Source organism: Cuculus canorus, chromosome 25, assembly GCF_017976375.1.
Source record: "Cuculus canorus isolate bCucCan1 chromosome 25, bCucCan1.pri, whole genome shotgun sequence".
Lineage (NCBI taxonomy): Eukaryota > Metazoa > Chordata > Aves > Cuculiformes > Cuculidae > Cuculus > Cuculus canorus.
This window is the reverse complement of record NC_071425.1, coordinates 6,573,500-6,594,026: the sequence shown is the minus strand read 5'-3', so window position 1 is coordinate 6,594,026 and position 20,527 is coordinate 6,573,500. Positions and strand designations below refer to the sequence as shown.

The 20,527-nt window shown below is 55.4% G+C and overlaps 1 protein-coding gene across 1 annotated transcript; it reads right to left on the bottom strand.

The window, feature by feature from the left end:
- Positions 1–87: 87 nt before the first annotated feature.
- NMT1 (N-myristoyltransferase 1) lies at positions 88–20,465 on the bottom strand. The gene is made up of 12 exons (XM_054088235.1): positions 20,114–20,465; positions 11,836–11,947; positions 10,407–10,551; positions 6,988–7,106; positions 6,349–6,440; positions 5,624–5,740; positions 4,965–5,135; positions 4,499–4,607; positions 2,787–2,957; positions 2,352–2,519; positions 1,715–1,852; positions 88–423 (listed from the first exon to the last, which is right to left on the bottom strand). The coding sequence occupies exons 1-12, from the start codon at positions 20,239–20,241 to the stop codon at positions 403–405; spliced, it is 1,491 nt and encodes a 496-aa protein (XP_053944210.1). The 5' UTR covers positions 20,242–20,465; the 3' UTR covers positions 88–402.
- Positions 20,466–20,527: the final 62 nt, after the last annotated feature.

Below are 20,527 nucleotides of genomic sequence, written 5' to 3'. Positions count from 1 at the left end.
TGCCCCGTTGAGAACAGTCACGATCCTGCGACTCGGAGGTGGCTTCAGCAGATGAATGCAACTCGGGTCAGTTTGGAACAGGAAAGATTTAAAATATATATAATATATACTTTTATTATTCACCCGTTAATTCCATTATACGCCAATCATGATCTAGTTCCAGCAGTTACATTCCCTTGATCATGTCTTTATGAGGATGCAATTAAATCAAAACAAAGGAGACGGCTGATGCCAGCGGGGAAGCAGTGGCCGGCGCTGCGGGACGTGGTCGGTGAAGTGGTGGGCGACTGGTTTGGTTCCACCTCTCCCGGTGTGGGTCTGGCTTCAGCAGAAAGGATGAGGTCAGCACCTCCAGCAGGCCCGGCTCCTTGGCGGCACCACGATCTCCTGGCAAGGGCTCGTTTACTGCAACACCAGGCCAACCTGGGGGAGCCAATGGAGACGGCAGGTCAGGATGTGCCCCAGCGTCCTCCCTCAGAGCCAGCTGCAAGCCCTCATCGTGCCGTCCAGGAGGGCTCAGCACCACCCACGTGGGTTTTCCCACCAGCTTTGGGAGCAGGGAGAGCCCTGGGTGTGTGGCTGAACACGCGCACAGACCCTGCCCAGCTCCGATCTGGGCAGATGATCAATATGTGGGGTGTGACAAGCCTGGACAGAGTGTAGGACAGCTTCAATTTGCAAAACAAGGTTGTTTCTAAGCTAAGAACAATAGGTTTGGGAGGACCTGCTTCCCAAGAGCCTGGGATCAGGATAGGTTCCTCTGCAGGCACCGGCACTGCTGGGTGCTCTGTGGCCACTGCGTGACAGGACACGCTGGAGCCCCGTCCCAGGCTCTGACCTGCCAGAGCCACGGGCAGCCCCACCACAGGGTACGGCTGGAGCAGATCCCAGCATCTCCAAGCCACCAGCTCCTGGTGAGAAAAGGGACTGCTCAAACTTCCCTGGAGCTTTTTACAAGGCTCAGAGGCAAAGCGAGGCTGGTTTAAGGCACGTGGGCTTATACTCATTGACACTGACCTGCCTTCACATGCTCAGTGAAGAGAACCAAAGCTTCGTTACTGCCAGAGGGCCTTAATTAGCTGCAGCCCAGTGCAGCTGGGTGGCTTCTGGTCTCAAGCACTGTTCTCTCCAAGGTGGCTTTGACCACATGGATGCTGAACCACACCTTCAGATGAGGTGGAGACACAGCAGCAAGCGGGTGCTGCCCAACAACGGTGCCAGGGAAGGAGATGGAGTGTCTACAGCTGCAGCGCTGGGAGCGGCTGGGTGGGAAGCGAGCTGCTGGCCTTGGGGACAAGGGGACACCTCTGTAACCCCAGGGCTCAGCCCCTCTGCACGTGCTATGAGCGACCGTGCTGGCAGAGTTCCCCATCGTCATGGTGTCTTGCTCAACAGTGGCCCAGCAGCTCCCAAGCTCCTCTGCTCTCTCTAGAGGGGCTCTAGTTTGTCTCGCCCCACCACAGGACTGACACACAGGGCCACGGGGTGACATCCAGGTCCTGTGCAGGCTCTCAAGGCACAGCAAACACCTCCCAGGTGACTGTCACAATGACCAGTTTTGTCACTCTGCGGCCGTCTGCCTGTCCCTGCCCTCCATCCACAGAGGGAAGAGGTCATCTCTGCAGTTGTTTGTGACAATACGGACTCTGTAGGGCACAAGACCTCTTTCTGCGCAGCGGCTGTGGCGCAGGACTCTGCACCCCATGGCACTGACCTTCTCTGGTGCCATGCTGGGACACTTCCAATTGTACAGGTAATACTGCAGGTTCCCATCCCCGATCCCAAACTTCAGCTTCTCCAGGAAGGTTTTGTTTTCCATGAGATCCAGTGCATTGAAGACGTCGAATCCTTTCTGTATGGGCAAGACACAAAGCCATCAGTGCATTTTGCACCCCTAGAAGCTTTGCACCCCCAGAAGGGAGCGAGGCTGATAGGGAAGTCAGTGTTGGCGTGCCCACCCTCAATCCGAGCGCTAGAGACTCGCAGCAATATCAGTTGCTGTAAGAAACGAGGAGACACACTGAGCTCAGCTGGCCAAGGGGTTCAGGGTGTTCTCTGTCTCTCTCCTGGGCAGCACATCCTGTATGATTTGGGTTTGTACTGCCCTGAGTACCAGCTCTGCTCACAAACCCAAGGGCGGTCAGGCAAGCAGGGAGCTGCCCAGAGACCTGCCCAGCGCCCAGAGAGCTGCCCAGTGCCTGGTAAGCTGCTCGGAGAGCTGCCCAGTGCCCAGAGAGCTGCCCAGAGAGCTGCCCAGTGCCCAGAGAGCTGCCCAGTGCCCAGAGAGCTGCCTGGTGCCCAGAGTGCTGCCCAGCGCCCGGCAGTGCCACCCCAGTTCTGCCATCACTCACCGACTTGGCGAGTATGAGAGCATCACTCATGAGGTCAATGAGAGGCGTCTTGGTGTGAACGTTGTAGAAGGAGTAAGCAGCTTTCAGGCTCTTGTGAGTCGGGTGGTTCATGATGGTGGAGGGCAGCGTGTAGAAGCTCAGGAAGTCTGTCACCTCTCCCGGGGTGCTCTGGAAGCCAGAAGTGACACCACAACATTGTCAGGGCCAGGATAAAGCTTGGCTGGAGCTTTAGAGGGGCTTTGCCAGTCCTGAGTGATGTGTGAGCTCCCCGCGAGGAGGCTCAGGGCAGCCAGGATGAAGAAGCACATGCTCCAGCAGCTCAATCCTCTCATCGTGGAAGAGCATTTCCAATCACTCCCACAGCTCACTGCACACTCTTCCAGTGGAGGCAGAAGCTCAGGAAAACACTCCCCCACCTCACTCCTGCCCCCTCACCTCTACCACAAAGGTGTCAATGATGTTCTCCTGAGGTAAGAACCAATGCTCCACCTCCTCTCGACTCATGATGGGCGTCAGATGGAACTGCTTCAGGTACTCGGTCAAGAGCTTGTGCACTGCGGAGATATCCCTGTGTTCCATCGGCCGCAAGCCGGGTGTCTTGGGAGTCTACAGAAAGTGAGACAAATTGTTCACGTTGCTTGCATGGTGGCTTTTATCACCCAAGGGCTCTCTGACAAGCGGCATGGAGATGCTTTCTGCTTAGATCAGACCATTTTCACTCCCACAACCCAACACTCTCAGCCCCAGCAGAAGGATGGATGCGATCGACTGTGATGCTGATGGCAAAGACTGCAGAGAAGCACAGTGGGTTCCAAAGCCCCACGTGCCAGGTCAAATCCTGCTGGAAGTGTCCTCTAACCCACTAATGACACAAGATCTCTGCTTTCCTCCAGGTCTCTGCTCCCGCTCGTGCTGCGGAGACGTGTCCCAGTCCCCTGAAGTGCCCAGACACTGCAAGGAACCACCTGATGTTATTTCCAGTTGGCCTCGATTTCTAATCTTGGGTTTGGATCGCTCAGCAAAAGCCCAGACCAAGCAGCACAAACCGCTTCTGGGTCTGGGTTTCTGTGCACACAGCGGGAGCGACAGAAGAGCAGCAGGAGGCAGAAGCCACGAGCCACGCGCCGCCCAGCACTAAAGCAGAGCTCTCCAACTGTAATGAGCAGCTCTGACCCACAGAAGGAGGCCAAAGAGGTCAGGGAAGGTGGTGGCAATTTGAATGCTTGGTTTGTCTTTTCTCCCACATCCAACTGTGGAACTTCCCCAGCAGGACAATGGCAGTGACAGAACCGATCAGTCTGAGTGAGGAATGAGAAACTAACCCAATTCAAGGTCATTCCGAGGCGGTGTTTGGACAGATGAAGGCTGTCATATCTGCATTCTCGTTTTACCAGGAGGACTGGACATGACTCACCATGAAACAAAAGCTCACCAGGTCCTCTAGCTGTAAGAATCTGTCCTTAGAATGCAGGTACCCAGGCAAAAATAAAGTCAAGTCACAGAATCACAGAATGGCAGAATGAGTTGGAAAGGACCCACAAGGATCATCGAGTCCAACTCCTGTCCCTGCACAAGACAACTCCATCATTCACACTGCGGGGCTGAGGGTGTTGACCAAAGGCTTCTGGAATATTGTCAGGCTTGGGGCCATGACAGCTTCCCTGGGAGCTGTTCCAGTACTCCACCACCCTCTGCATGAAGAACCTTTTCCTAAAATCCAACCTAACCCCTGGCATTTTCCTGACATTCCCTCGGGTCCAGAGGGCAGAGCTCAGCGCCTGCTGCTCCTCCTCCTCTGCTTATGAGGAGGCAGTAAACTGCTATGAGGTCTCCCCTTAGTCTCCTCCAGGCTGAACAGACCAAGCGACTTCAGCTGCTCCTCACACGCTTCCCCTCTAAACCTTTGACCAACTCCGTGCCCTTCTCTGGACGCTCTCCAGTAGCTTTAGAGCCTTTTTGCACTGCAGCACCCAAAACTGCACATAATACTGGAGGCGGGGCTTGACAGAGTCATTTACTGCATGGAACCAATCCCATCTCTCCAGGCAAGACCTGACCTCAGCCAAGATGTTTGTGTTTCCAGTTCCCCGGCCTCACCCCTTGCTCAGCAAGGAACAATTTGTGAGCTCTGCCCCACTGGCACCCACCTCAGGCAACCGGTAAAGCTTCATGGTGCGTTGCATAGTCATGTTCCTGCTCAGGTGGGAAAATTTGACCTCGATGAGTTTCCGAGGATTCAGGGACCGGTGCCAATACCTGCAGAAACACACTCGTGGTGGGAGACTTATTCTTGGGCAGGACAGCATGAGGTTCTCGTAGCTGCCATGAGAGGGCAAGCGAGAACATCACACTGGCTTGTAAAGAGGCTTTCACAGAGAAAACACAGGTGGCCTGAAACGCTTGTGCTTCAGAAAGGCTTCTGTCTTTATACACGAGCAGCTCAAGCAAAGCTGCTGGGCTTAATCCTAGAAGGATGGCGTGGGGAGGAGAAACCTAGGCTGAAGTTTATCTCTCCTGTCCCAGAGAAGCCCATGCATTCTACACATCACACAGGGAGTCTCGGCAAGGGAAGGGTGAAGCCCACAAGCTCTTTGAAGAATCACAGTCACTCACCTGCAAGTCCCCACAGGCTTTGGCAGCACCACTCCTGCAGTGTAAACAGCCTGAAAGATTCCCTCCAGATGAACCCGCCGTGTGATCTCACGGATCAAGACCGGAGCCACCCGTTTCGAGCGCAACTTTTTGTGGACGCACAGGAAGTTTATCTCTACCATCTTCTTCTCTCTTGGGAAAGAAACAAGGCAGAGAATAAGACCTGACCATCCTGACCTAGAAGGATCAGATTGCTCCAACACCCTGGGCTATTTACCTCCAGCCCTTTCAAGAGAAAGAAGAGTCAAAGCCTCGGGGAAGGCCAGAGGGCAAGGGTTGGGTTTGGAGAGCTCTCTCTTAAGCTGTGATCCAAGGTTTTCCCAGGGAAAATGGTTTCCGTCCAGCTCTGAAGGATTTCGGAAAGCCAGAAAGCTGCGCTGAACTCACTCACTGAGGAAAACAGCTTTCATAGCTGCTGACTGCCCTGGCACAGGGCTCTCGCTGCCCACTTTAAATATCCTCCACCCTCTCCTCCAAAGCAGCAAAGCATCTCCACGGCTGGATGGTGTAGGCCTGGCTCAGCCGGTCAGGAGGGACACCACAGATAAGGCCTCCTGAGTGCTCCCTGGAAGCCCCACGGGCCACCAAGGGGCAGAGAAACACAGCCAAGCAGCACTCACGTGTCATAAATGTGGATAGTGGCCGGAATGGCGCTGATAAATCCAACCAGCTTCTTGCTGGAGACAACTCTGACTCCACAGTGCCACTGGGGCAACCAGCCCGGAGGACGCAGCGCCCTGGAGAAGAGACACATCAGAAGTCACATCCAAAGATCCCTCGTGTACCTGCTCTGCCTCCCCATTCTGTCCTTGGACGCCTTGTGTCTTGCTCCTACTGCCCAACACAGGAGGATGAGAGGGTGACAGAGATGTGACAAGGCAGGACTGCTGCACTCTTGGCCAATTCTGCGGCCAAAGCGAGTTCTCACTGGTGACACAGGAGGGAAACCGTGTTCTTTGATTTACAAATGCCCCGAGGAAACAGCAGCTTTGCTACAACAGGTCTCCAAGTGTCACTGCTGGCAACATTACTTGGCAGCTGCCTTCATCCTACGGATCCGGGACACTGGGAAGCTTCTCAGCTACTGGGAGTTTTACAAACCCCAGAGGATCAAACCAAAGAGGGGAAAAAAAAACGGTTTTAAGCTTCCATATCTCAAAGAAATCACAGGCTGGGGGAGGAGACCCCTCTCGCAGTGAACCTGGGACACACATGGTGACAGATGGGGAAGGGAGATTTCAGAAAGAAGAGAGATGGGATAAGCAAAGGCAGCTGGTGTGCTGTCACTGGGATCAGGCTTGCCAGAATCCAACACGCTCTGCTCCGCGGTCATGGTGCCACTCACCACAGCAGGAACTCGGGAGAGTAATCGAACCGGAACATGTTGTCGTCATCCTCCACGTAGTTCTCGTTCAGAAGCGTGTACAGCTCTTTCAGCTAAAGCAGGAGAGAACAAGAAGGTCAGGAGAGTTATTCAGCCATCACAGCCTCCCGTTGCGTTGAGATGGGACCCTGAATGCTTCTCGTGTGGCCACAGCAATAGTGTCACATGCAGCCGTGTCCCTGCTCCTGGCACTTGTTCCTGCTCTGGGGTCCTGAACTGGTGCCACTGCAGAGCTGGGTTAAGTAGCAGGACACAAAGATAAGTCCTGCTTCCCACCAGCTCCGTGGTCTGGAGAGTCTTCCCAATTGAAAACTCCTGGCTTCAGGCTTCCTGATGCTTAAAGAGCTTGTGCAGAAGTCCTCATTCACCTCCATGAAGAAACCAGGCCAACATGGGATGGGTGAGAGGTACTGCAGGGTGAGGGAAGCCAGACCCACCCAACTCCAAGGAGATGGTGTGACCACTGAGCTGGAGCTGCTCGGTGTGGTGATGGACATGTTCCTGTCCCCTAAACCATTCTGGGCAGTCCAAGCACAGAACTGCTGACTGCACAACAGAGACACCCTCCCGGCCTACGTGTGCCAAGATGCCTGTACTCACCACACCTCTGTCCCCAAGGTCCAGGGCGTCCCAGGTGAAGCCCTGAGGCAAGGTGTATGGCTCCTGGCGGATATTGTCTTTGTCTGGCTCCACAGGACCGTGGGTGTTCACCACTTCTCCTGCAAGAGAGAGCAGGGAGCCATGAAGATGCTGTCACCTGAGGCCAAGCCTCACGACACCTCAAGCTGGTGACCAACGTGCCCCACTTCCCCAGCGTGTTCTCCCACCCCAGGTTCCCCGTGCCGGCAGCCACAGATCACCACTTCCTCCACACAGTTCGGGATGTGCCACACAGTCAGCGCAACACGGGGCCAGAGAACCAAAACTCCTCTCTCAGGAGCAATGGTGGAGCAGAGAGGAGGCAACCAAACGGATCAGAGGGTCAGAACTATGTCTTCCAGGCGTCTTCTAAGGCGTCTTCCAGGTCCACGGGCAACGCCTTATCCCCCTCTGTCCCCCACAATCCCAGTCTTGGCCAGCACTTTCCCATGAGCTGCTCTATCGAACAGTTCTCTCCCTGCCAACTCTGGCCATTTGGCAAGTGTCAGGGTTTCCTGTGTTTAAAGAAGAGCTGCAATGAACAAGACAACTTTTGTTGACCAAACACCAATCCCTAAAGCCCCCAACTCAGCCAAGAGACATCGGTTCAAACACCAGCTTTCTCAGGGGTGTCAACACAGCGGCATCACTTGAGCGCTGCCAAGAGAAGCAAATCACGCTAATTAGGAATTCCCTTAAAAAAGGATTGAAAAGGTTTCCAGGCAATGGGGAGGTGAAAAGAAACCCACAGCAAGAACTGTCTCCATCACACCCACCCCAGGCAGCTTCCAGGAACCTTGGCCGTCCTCGCTGTTTGGAGCAGGGGCTGAACCGCTCTGTGAGCCGGAATCGAAAATCCAACTGTACTTTTGTACATAGCGCTGTGTGCCAGAGCGCGATCCCCACCAAGGAAGACACGCGAGGCAGCAGCCAGAGAGCAGCCAGCGATGAGGTGCACAGAGGAGCAAGGTGGTTTGTGCCTCTCCTTCCCCAGGAGACACCTTCCACCCTTCCTCCAGGGTCTACCCAAGCACAAATGATGTCTGTCATGGGCCATGAAGATGATCCAAGGGCTGGAGCACCTCCCGTACGAGGACAGGCTGAGAGAGTTGGAGTTGTTCAGCCTGGAGAAGAGAAGGCTTCAAGGAGACTTTAGAGCAGCTTCCAGTGCTGAAAGGGGCTCCAGGAAAGCTGGGGAGGGGCTCTGGACCAGGGAGGACAGAGGGAGGATGAGGGGAACGGTTTTGAGCTGAAAGAGGGGAGACTGAGATGAGATCTTAGGGAGAAATGTTTTCCTGTGAGGGTGGGGAGGCCCTGGCCCAGGTTGCCCAGAGCAGTGGTGGCTGCCCCATCCCTGGAGGGGTTCAAGGCCAGGTTGGATGGGGCTTGGAGCAACCGGATCCAGTGGGAGGTGTCCCTGCCCATGGCAGAGGGTGGGACCGGATGGATTTTGAGGTCCCTTCCAACCCAAATCATTCCATGATCCTATGTCCAGTATCCTCTGGAAAGAAGGGCAAACACAAGATCAGGCTTTGCTGTCACAGGTAAACCCATGCCTGGAGTGTCTCACCGTGATTTTCCCAGCACAAAGCTGAGACTATCACCTCCAGCAAACAGGCTTTGAGACCAAAGGAAGCCTCATGGTGGTGCTGACAACACCAAGAGGGAATCAAACACCTGTTCACAGCAAGAGGGGCTGGACACAACCCCATGGAGGAAATTACTGCAGAGCAGCCAATCTGAAGCCATGAAAAGATTCAGGAGAATCTAAAAATGATGGGCTTGAACTCATTCTCTGGTTCTCCTGAGCTCTGTGTGGATTTTGCCGGGCAATGCAGGAGCAAAGAGACTAAACGAAGAAACCTCGGGCACCCCGGGAGCACTGCAGGTTTGTTCCAATTAGCTCAGGAACAAGAGCCTTCCAGCCTCGCAGCTCCACGGCAGCGCTGCCCTCTTCCTTTCATACCCACTCAGCTGCCGGGCACTCCTGTCACACTGAGAAAACGCCTCGTTTCAGCTCACAGCTCACTTTTAACATGGGCTGACAGCATCAAGAGCAAGCAGGAGAAAGGGCTGGAGCAAGCTCTAGAGCTGTGAATTGCAGCCAGGCTGTTTGCAGTGGGAAAAAGGGGATGGAGGGATGGGATTCCCCATCTTTAGACCAGCAAGGCAGCTTGGGGGTGCAGGCAGACTCATAGAATGGTTTAGGTTGGATGGGACCTCAAAGCCTACCCAGTCCCACCCCCTGCCACGGGCAGGGACACCTCCCACTGGATCCGGTTGCTCCAAGCCCCATCCAACCTGGCCTTGAACACCTCAAGGATGGGGCAGCCACCACTGCTCTGGGCAACCTGGGCCAGGGCCTCCCCACCCTGACTGTGAAGAATTTCTTCCTAACGTCCAATCTAAATCTTCCCCCTTCCAATTTAAAGCCACTCCTCTCGTCCTATCACTGCTTGCCCTCATAAATGCTCAAGAGGTTGGTGCTCCCCTCGCCCAGCCCAGCCCCAGCACCTGCCAGTGTTCAAGAGTGATGTGAGCCCAGCAAACCAACAACGTGGCAGCTCAGGACATAGACCCGTTTCCCTGAGTGGCTCTGATCACCGGCTGCCCCCATCTCACCCTGAGGACCCCTCACTAGGAAGGCTCCCCTAGAAAGGGGAGAGCTGGTGAGCTCCACATCCCTGAAGACCCTGGGTCCTGGTCTCTTCTCCCACGTAAAAAGCGATAGGATGAGAGGAAATGGCCTCAAGTTGCACCAGAGGAGGTTTAGATTGGATATCAAGACAAATGTCTTCCCTGACAGAGTGGTGAAGCCCTGGCAGAGGCTGCCCAGGGCAGGGGGGCGGGGGAGTCTCCATCCCTGGAAGGGTTCAAACAATGTGTACCTGTGCCACTTGGGGTCACAGTTCAGTTGGTACGGTGGGGTTGGGCTCATGGTTGGACTGGATGAGCTGAGAGAGCTTTTCCAATCATAATGATTCCATGACTCTATGACTTGGCAAGAGGAAGGCTGGAAAAACCCTATATGAAACATGGGCACATTAGGAAGACCTAATTCATGGGCTAAAGACTGAGATTAAGGGATGCCCAAATGCAGGAGGCATCAAAGCGGACATCCAAAACAGTTCCTTGTCCCTCTTGACCCCCCCAGCTGCCCGCATGGCTCTCTGGGAGCAGGGCTGGCCACTCGGTCCATGACATAGAACAGTGGACAACTGCCATGGATGCCTTCGAAGCTTCAGTTTGGACAGCAGTGAGGTGCTGTCCAGAGACTTGCTTGTAGGCCAGATGCCAGCTTCTCTGAGGGCTTTTTTGCATAGCTTTGGCCCCACAAGGCTTCTTCCCAGGAGCAGGGAATGGGAAGGGGCTGTACGTACCTAGCTTGGGCACCGGCTGCGTGTCCCAGAACTGGTAGCTCCTCTTGCTGGCTTCCTCCATGGTTTTGGCAGGGCCTTGACCTACGGAGAAGAGCTCGATGGCTTTTTGAATCTCCTGGATCCTCTCAGCAGGTAAAGAGTTCACCTGAGGGCAGAAAAGGAGGGTGGGAAGACAAAAATGAGTAAGCTGAGCCACCAGGTCTGTATTTCAGCTCCTCATTAGGGGACCTGGAGTCGACCCTGGCAGAAAGGGGAGCGAAGGGAGAGGACTCGCTCTCCAGCCTAGAACCTCTCATCTATGAGATGGATGAACCCTCTTACCAGGCACCCGCCACACACCTTGCCCTGGTTCCTAGACACTCCTGGGTGGAAGGGGATCGATGAAGTGCCTTCAAATGCTTTCAGCTTCGTTAAGGAGTGCACTGTGAGCCGCAAACCCCCTGCCTCGCCTTGGCTGACGTGAGACACCTTGGGTAAACTCACACCCCACACTTGGGCTTTCTGCAGTGGCCTTTCTCCCTCGCTGTTTCAGTCTCCTCCATCTGAGCTGGATCCATATCTGTCAACTACAGCTTCCAGAGGAGACCAGGACAAGGCTGAGGGGGCTGAGTCAAGGTGAAAGACACTTCCCTCCTCCTCCTCAGGCAGACCTTGGCAGGGTGGGCAGCTCTGAATTCACAAACCCACCTCCTCCTTGATTCCCAGCAAAGTTTGAAACCCTCAAAGCCCAAGTTTAATGCTCTGAGCAGTCAGAAGGACAAAATGTTAGGAATATTTGGATGGGAACTGGCCACCAGACAGAAACCAGCCTCTGTTGATGTGCAGATCTGTGTGTTTGTCCCCCGCCACAGGCCCAGAGGGAACAAGAGGGGTGACTGCCAGCACCAGGAGGGACAACGCTTGCATGTCCCATGCTCCTTCACAAAGCACTGGCTGCTTGTCAGGACTGGGCAATGCCAAGAGGGGTAAAACAGCCCCTGCTCTGACCCTGCTGCTGTTCTTATGTTAATGAAGTAAAAATCAACAACATTAGCTGTTGTCTAAGTAGGAGAAGGCATTTGTTGTGCTGGCTGCGGGCGGGAGAGGGAGCTGGCAGGGGGCAACGCGGCGGCTCCCTCCCTGCGAGGAGGCAGCTGGTGTCTGGAAATAAGGCGGAGGCGCCAGCCTGACCCTTTCACTGCAGTGCAGGAACAGGCTGGGACATCCAGGCCCGTATCTACCTTGGGCTGCTCCACAAACACCTCCCGCAGCAACAGGAATTCCCACGCACGGAGCCAGGGTGGGAAATTACTCGAAACTTGAAGTTTTTTGAGCAGCCAAGTGCCTAAAACCAGGATGGGGAGACTCTTTCCTTGCCCTAAGCTACATCAGAGGTTCAGGATGGGGCTGGTTGTTGTGTGAGGTGGGATTTTGGGAAGAGATTGGTTACCTTCACCGCCTGATCCTGTGTCTGGTCAGGGTGATCTCCTCCTTTCTCTTTCTTCCGTTTCGGTTTCTTTTTCTTCTTTTTGGCTCCGCTGTCATTTGCTGGACTCAAGCCGCTAGGGAATAAAAGAAACAGCATTGGAGTCATTCTTTTATTGGAGAACATTTATGGGGTTTCTGAAGCTCTCTTAAAGAAAACACAAGCTCCCTGCTCCAAGTCTCCAGGAGACGGAACACGAGGTGCACATGGGGTGCAGTCACACACCCTCTCCTTGGCGTTCTTCCCCGCAGCGAGCTCCAAAAGGGACCCGCACCAACACCCTCCACCCCACAGGACTGCTCGGTGATGAGGAGTGAGTCCCACACCACAGGTGACCAGGTCATTGTCCTCACCTCACCCGAGTCAGCCCCACATGCCCAAACCCACATTACGGAGCAGCAGTGATGCTCAGGGTAGGGTTTTGCATCCTCTCTGAGTCCAAGGCTGGATGCGGGAGCAGCAAATACTGGTCCAGCCTTGGAGATACGGCACTGCAGCAGGACCAGGCACCACGGAGGGGCTGGAGGACACTACACCAAATGCTCGATCTTGCACTTGGGACACAACAACCTCACACAATGGTCCAGGCTTGGAGAGGAGCGCCTGGAAAGCTGCCTGGTGGAAAAGGACCTGGGGGTGCTGGATGACAGTGGCTGAACATGAGCCAGCAGTGGCCCAGGTGGCCAAGAAGGCCATTGGCATCTTGGGTTGGACCAGCCACGGGGTGGCCAGCAGGAGCAGGGCAGGGAATGTTCCCCTGTGCTCAGCACTGCGGAGGCTGCACCTTGAATCCTGGGTTCAGTTTTGGGCCCCTCACTGCAAGAAGGACACTGAGGGGCTGGAGTGCATCCGGAGAGCAGAACAGAGCTGGTGAAGGGTCTGGAGAATAGAGGTTCTGGGAGCAGCTGAGGGACCTGGGGCTGTTTGGTCTGGAGAAGAGGAGTCAAGGGGAGACCTCATCACTCTGTGCAGCTCCTGGAAAGGAGACTGTGGTAAGGTGGGTGCTGGGCTCTTCCCCCAAGTGACAAAAGACGGGATGAGAGGAAATGGCCTCCAGTTGTGCCAGAGGAGGCCTAGATTGGACACTGAGAAAAAATTATTTCCAGAAAGAGTGGTGAAGCCCTGCAGAGGCGGCCCAGGGCAGGGGTGGAGTCTCCATCCCTGGAGGGGGTTCAAAAAGCGGGGTTGGGCTGAGGGCTGGACTGAATGAGCTGAGAGGACTTTTCCAACCTCAATGATTCTACGGCAAATGTCACCCCACCTGTGGAGGTGACGATCCAGGGAGACGGGAAGCTGTTCTATTGAGAAATGATTACATTGTTATGCCAGAGCTGGAAAACCGAGACCAAACAGCAAAGCTCTCTGGGAGTGCAGGTGAAGGGCATCACTCCTCCTTCCAGGGATGCTCCTGGACATCCTGATGACCATCACCCCAAAGCAGCTGCAGCATGAAACCCTTAGAGTCCGGCCTCACCGATGGGCAAGTCTGGCAGAGACCTGAGGCTGAAACAGCAGAGAGGCCTCTGCCCCGGCACGGGATACGTGATCCCAGCCCTGCGTGAGAGATCCCAGTGTGGGACAGGCGGGGTTACTGCTGCAGAGTGAGGTCACCCCGACTTGCCAACAGTCCCAAAAACAAGGTTACAGCCCCCAAGAGCATCACGGCTCAGGGGGAAACTCAACCCCAGAGATGGCTGGAGAGGGATGGAGCATAGGCATAAGAGGGGACGCGTGGGTGACACCGAGTCAGGGCACTTTGTCAGCTGTCCACACACACAAGGGGTCTGCAAAGCGAGGCAGGGGGATGGTGCGTGTGCCCGCAGCATGGCTCAGCGCTGGCCTGGCCCTGTTTGTTTTGCAGTAAAACCACAGCACCTTTCCTCTCCTGCTTTCACCAAGGAAGATAACCCGTGTCTGACTCGACAGCGAGGGGCCAAAGAGATGAAAGTCATGGGGAATCCTAGGTGGGAGCCACTCTTTCCATCAAGTGCCACATCCACAGCATCTACGACCACAAAGCCCCCCCACCAGAGCGGGTCTGGCTGGGAACTGGTACCAGCTCTGCAGGACTGGATCTGTCCCACCAGCCAAGAGGCTGTGGGGTGTGTCCCTGCTTGCCCCTGCCCACAGACCCTGTCCTTTTCTTTCCCCAAATCCCAGCTCAGGGATTCAAGCCAGGAAAGGTGGGGAGGGGCTCTTGATCAGGAAGGGCAGGGGTAGGATGAGAGTTTTAAGCTGAAAGAGGGGAGACTGAGATGACATCTTAGAAGAAATGTTTTCTTGTGAGGGTGGGGAGGCCCTGGCCCAGGTTGCCCAGAGCAGTGGTGGCTGCCCCATCCCTGGAGGGGTTCAAGGCCAGGTTGGATGGAGCTTGGAGCAACCAGATCCCGTGGGAGGTGTCCCTGCCCGTGGCAGGGGTTAGAACTGGGTGGGCTTTGAGGCCCCTTCCAACCCAAACCATTCCATGACTGTTTACTCCATGATACAGAGCTGTCTCCTTCCTTGCACCCCCAAAACAATTGATGTCATCACAGCAGGGACAACCCCACAGCTCTGAGCTGCCCAGACAGTGAATCCAAGGCGACAGCAAGCCTGGAAATCCACCGAGTACTGCTCGCTCCTGGACCAACTTAATGTGTCCTTTCCAAACACAAGATAGCAGTGAACAGGGAGGAGCAGGGAAAGGAAAGAAGAAACACTGGAAAATATGTTGGAGCAGCATCCAACTATTTATTCCGGCAAGGGCAGGAAAAGGAGAGAGCGTGGAGGGGAATAAGGTTTAAAACAATCCCTGGGCTGAATTGCAAGGGAGTTTGGAAATCAGGGAAAAGTGGAGAGAGAGGTGGAACCTGACATGACAGGCAGCTGCCACCTGGCGGAGCAGAGACGCCTGGTTTGCAGGACACGGAGCAGCTAAGCTGAGGAAGGTTTTCCTCGGACAAAGCCTGAACAGAGCAGAGACTCCGCAGACGGCATTTGCTGGGGAAAAAGAATCCTGTCTATGAGCAGAGCCCCAGATGAAACACTGGGAGGGAGACAGCAAGCGCTTGCTCACCAGTACAGGGAACAAACAATGCGAAAAGGGGGCTCCATGAGAAGCTCTCCCTCTTCTCCAGAAGCGCTTTGCAGCGGAGCAGAAGGAGGAGCTGCATCGCACTGGACTCAGCATCCCGCGGTGCTGCTGACCCATCCCCAGGAGGGATCCCTCACCTCTCCTCCCACCACTTTGCCTCCTCCGGGAGAGGTGAGCTCCAACATGACAGCAAAAGTAATTACGACAAAGCAGTGCTGACACCGCTATCGATTTTGGTGACAAATGTGCAATGGGGGATTTTTTAACTCCTTGCAGAGAAACAAGACCTGGCAGATCCCCAACCAGCTAGGATGACCACGCCAAGGGCCTGGGATGAGCCAAACCAACCTCCGTGAGCTGCAATAAACACATTTAACACCACAAAGTTGACAGCACAAGGAAGGGTCGAGAGCACATCCGAGGGCAGATGCTGAAAACAGCCCCTTCAGAAAGAGATGGATGTGTTTTCCCAGGTCACCTCCACATTGGGATGCTGTGGGTGTCAGATGTGACAACCAAAATCCTCCCAGCCCCTGCGTATTCAGTCAGCGTCGCTTTGCTTCATCCATCAGAGCTGCAAACTCCCAGCCTGCTGCCAATGAGTTCAGCCCAAGCAATATCGCTTCGCCCCTGCCTGGGCTCACGGGTAAAGGAGCTGAGAAAAATCCTCCCTGATTTATGAGCAAAGCTGCCGTGACCTGGAAGAAATCAGGGGGTCATCAGGTGGGAGAAGGTTTTGCATTCCAAGTGTGGGGAAGGGCCCTGCTTCTGTCAGGAGATGAAAATCAACACAGCAGAGGAATCGGCAGCAAAGGAAAATACTGGAAAACACAAAAATCCAACCAAGGGAAGCAACAGTTATGGGTATCTGCCACTTCAGAGTCTGCTTAGCAAAGCCAATATCATCTGCTTTATGGTCCAGTGTAGCTGCAGCCTCTCGGATGCTTCTCAAATTAACGGCATTGCCCACCACTGCCCCGGGACAGAGCCACCACTGTCCCAGATCCACTGTTCCAAAATCACTTCTGTGAGGGGAGACCCTGTTTCACACCAGGAAGGGTTCACTGCCATACCATACCATACCATACTGTCCGACAGCCCACGGCTTCTTTCCTCCCGTGTCTCCTTTCAAGCCTGAGCTGCTCTGAGAGATACAGCGGGTGGAGAAGGGCACGCAGGCTGTGAAATGTCTCCCTGTGGGATGGCAATGGTTCATTCTCTGACAAAGGAGAACACTTTTCCCTTCTGGACAGACATGGAGCTGTTAGAACAAGTGCAGAGGAGGCCACAGAGATGATCCAAGGCCTGGAGCACCTCCTGTACAAGGACAGGCTGAGAGAGTTGGAACTGTTCAGCCTGGAGAAGAGAAGGCTTTAGGGAGACCTTAGAGCAGCTTCCAATACTGAAAGGGGCTCCAGGAAAGCTGCGGAGGGGCTCTGGATCAAGGAGGGCAGGGAGAGGATGAGGGGAACAGTTTTCAGATGCAAGAGGGGAGGGGAGGGGAGATGAGATCTTAGGGAGAAATGTTTTGCTGTGAGGGAGGAGAGGCCCTGGCCCAGGTTGCCCAGAGCAGTGGTGGCTGCCCCATCCCTGGAGGGGTTCAAGGCCAGGTTGGATGGGGCTTGGAGCAACCGGTTCCAGTGAGAGGAATCCAGGGGGTTGGAATTGAATGGTCTTTGAGGTCCCTTCTAACCCCAACTATTCTATGATCTCAGACCACCTCACATCTACGGCAGTAACTGCTACCAAATGCTGCCAGTTCTTCCTCAAAACCCAGCTGGAAACACGAATTTGGATAATGGTTTGTGCAGTTCGCAATCCCTCCGCAGCACAGCCTGGCTTCCTGGTCTTAAGGTGTCAGATGAGAAAGAGTAGATCCCTGCTCCATATTTAGGTGCTGGAAAATCCAGCTGCCAAACCTGGGGCTAATCGGGCACGGTACTTAGGCTGTAATCTCATTAGGGCTGCGGCGAGGACGGAGGCTCTGCAGATGGTGGAGTGCAGGTCCCGCAGCTAAGCGTGCCGCCGCTGGGCTCCATACAATGCCCAGAGCAAAATCCCGTGTGTTGGAGCAAGGCAGTTGTCCCAGGAATATCCCATCGCCGCGTAAGCGTGGACTAGAATCACCAGACCAGGCTGCTGTCTCACCAGGAAAAGCCACTTTGCTTCCCCATATCCCATCCATCAACAACCCATATCATGCCACAGGATCCTCTCCGAACTCTTCCCACCCAAAACCACTTCCCCATGTGGTTTTGCCAACAACAGATCCATTTCACAGGGCTCAAACCTTGTAACTCAAAACCTTGGTCCCAACACTGCGTGGGAACCAAGGAATCCTACCGAGCTCGCAGCAGCCCCCCGGAGCAAAGCCTGTGCCAGCGTCCCTGTCCTTCCAGTGTCTTTTATCTCAGCAGGTACAACTCCCAAGGACTGGAGATGTGGCAGAAGGTCTCTCCACACAAAGGAAAGCGTGACATAGAAAAGTGGGATCGGCCACAGCAGAGAGCGGTGCAGCCACTTCCCAGTGCTGACACGGGACTGAGGCAGAGGAAACTCAATTCCTCTTTCCTGTCCTTAAAAGGAAAGGAAGCATCGCTCTCGCTAAGTAATACTTTTATTTTTTAAACCCCTGAGCCAAGACCCAGTGACTCCTGACACGAACTGGTCAGGGAAGGACTTCAAGCACCACTCTGCAAACCCCGGCAGCTCAAAGCTCTTCCTCTGCCCCAGTTTTGGGGCGAGCAGAAATGCTCCCACATCCGAGTGTAACACGGCGGTACAAGATCAATTGAATCAATGTGGATTAAGAAAGAAACCACCAGCTTTCCAAACGCTTGGTTTCTCCTCTGCTACATGGATCCCCCATCAGGTTTGGGGGGACAGAAGGTTTGCCAGATGCTTCCCTGGTTATTACTGTGCCTGTCAGCCACACTCTTAACATGATTTCGCAAGCGATCCAAACTCTCTGAGTGTATTTGCCATTGCTCAGCTTGCTGCACTTTCACACTCGCCCTGGCTGGGACAGGGAACAACATTTCGACTCCTGAGGGCTACAGACGGCACAATGCCCACGCTCGGACACGACGAGGGCTCAAAGCCAGACCTTTTCCCAGCAGGCTGCACTGCTGGGCTGGTGATTAAGCACCATGTCTCCTCTCTGCCTGTCTCTGGTTTCCACAAACCTAATCATGGCAGAGGGAAAGACAAGAAAAATCTCCCCGAGCTCAGCTAAACCTATTACAGAGACACGGTGCCGCAGCCGGGAGGCAAGGGAAACACAAACCGGCATCTGTGCTGTCATAAAAAAAGCCTCTGTGATATTTCTTGCGTGACCTTTTATTCCCTTCAGTCGCTGGACAGGCGGGATTGCCTACGGAAAGCTGCCGATGGAGGGAGAAGAGCTCTTCAAACCAATGGTCTCCGTGTTGCAGGGTTGGGAAAGCAGCTCCTGGGGCACCAGGCGAGTGGGAATAGGACTCTGGTGAGACTCCAGTGTGCAAAACACAAGGCACAAAACCTCTGGAAGCCTCTGGAAACACACAATGTTCCCTGCCCTGCCGCGTGCAAGGCCATTGGGAATGAGCGGGCTCTCCTGCATACCACAGGCATGGCGAGGCAGATCTGCACCTCGTTAATTAAGGCAGTGAGAAACACAGATACAACAACAGGGGGTTTACATGCTTCCTACCCAAGTTAAGGCACTGCCTCACCACATGTGCTCATTCTCAGCCTCACTGTCACTCTATCACCATTCCAAACCTTTGGACACCACACTCCTCCAACCACAAGACGACATTGGCTGAGCTTTGCCAAATCCAGGGCTGTGTTTAGGATAACAGAAGAAGCTCAGAATTCTCACAGGGATGGTCGGGGGAAGCCACAGGCTTCAGGAAGTGGGACAAAGCTCCTAGCCATGCCACCACTCTGGTGCCACCAGAGATGCCAGGAGGGGGACAGGGCTGGTGCTGGAGGACAGGGGTAGTGGTTTGGGTTGGAAGAGACCTCAAAGCCCATCCAGATCAAGCCCCTGCCATGGGCAGGGACACCTCCCACTGGATCTGTTTGCTCCAAGCCCCATCCAACCTGGTCTTGAACCCCTCCAGGGATGGGGCAGCCACCACTGTTCTGGGCAACCTGGGCCAGGGCCTCCCCACCCTCAAAGAAAAAGATTTCTCCTTAGGATCTCACCTCGATCTCCCCTCTTTCAGCTGAAAACCCTTCCTCCTCATCCTGTCCCTACACACTCTCATCAAGAGCCCATTCCCAGCTTTCCTGGAGCCCCTTTCAGTACTGGAAGCTGCTCTAAGATATCCCCAGAGCCTTCTCTTCCCCAGGCTGAATAACCCCAACTCTCTCAGCCTGTTCTTACAGCAGAGGTGCTCCAGCCCTTGGATCACAGAATCATAGAATAGTTTGGGTTGGAAGAGACCTGAAAGATCATCCAGTTCCACTCCCCTGCCATGGGTAGGGACATCCCACTGGATCAGGCTGCTGAAGGCCCATCCAAACTGGCCTTGAACACCTCCGGGGATGGGGCAGCCACAACTGCCCTGGGCAACCTGGGCCAGTGTCTCACCACTCCCGTGGAAAAGAAACTCTTCCTTATATGAAGCCTAAATCTGCCCCTCTCCAGTTTATATCTGTTCCCTCTCATCCTATCACCACAGGCATTTATGGACAGTCCCTTTCCTGTAGCCCCTTTTAGGTACTGGAAGGTCGCTCTAAGGTCTCCTCGGAGCCTTCTCTTCTCCAGGCTGTACATCCCGAGCTCTCTCAGCCTGTCCCCACAGCAGAGCCGCTGCAGCCCTCCTATCACCTCCACGCCCTCCTCTGGACTCGCTCCAACACCTCCATATCCCAATGGGGGAAGACACACCCTAACGCAAGGACAAGAACAGCCGCGAACTGGGGGTCATTTCTCCTCGCGGGCCGCTCCGCGGCCGCCGCCCCGCACCCGGTCCCCCATCCACGGCGCGGACCGGCCGGACCCTGCTCAGCTTCGGGGCGCGGTCCGGCCAATGGGGGCTCGCACCGACGCGCCGCGGCCAATCAGCGCGCGGGATGGGGGGAGGAGGGCGGGGCGCCCGCGCGGCCCCGAGCGCCGCCGCCTCAATGGGCCCCGGGAACCGCGGCCCCCGCCAGGCACCCCGGGCGGCGCCTCCTCACCCCCGGCCCGAGCCGCGCTCCGCCTCGTTCTCGCAGTCGCTGCAGTGCTCGTGGTCGTTGTCTTCCGCCGGCGGCCGCGGGGGCCTGGCCGGGGGCCGCCTCACTGCTGTCTCACCGTCCTCCGCCATCTTGAAACGGGGCCCCGGCGCCCGCCGCGCCCCCCGCAACAAAGCGCGACGCGATTGGGCCGCGCGCCGCGGGGCATGCCGGGAACGGTAGTCTGCGGGGTCCGGCCGGCGACAGCGCCGGGACCGCGGTTCCCTCCGGCTTCCGTTGGCTCCCGGGAGGGGGCGGGAGGGGCAGTTCGCAGCGGGATAGCTCTCAGAGGGGCCAGCAGCCGGGGCCCGGAGCCGCGGCCGCCCCCACTTCCGGTTGGAGGAGGAGGTGCCTTCCCCTACTTCCGGTATGCTGGAG

Bases quoted from the DNA above. Each gene is read 5' to 3' on its own strand.
- NMT1 (XM_054088235.1), bottom strand. From the start codon at position 20,241: ATGGCGGAGGACGGTGAGACAGCAGTGAGGCGGCCCCCGGCCAGGCCC. The intron at 2,958-4,498 runs GTGGGTGCCAGT...CACTTTCTGTAG, and splicing joins AGCTTTACCGGTTGCCTGAG to ACTCCCAAGACACCCGGCTT. The intron at 424-1,714 runs GTCAGTGCCATG...TGGCTCCCCCAG, and splicing joins CCAGCATGGCACCAGAGAAG to GTTGGCCTGGTGTTGCAGTA.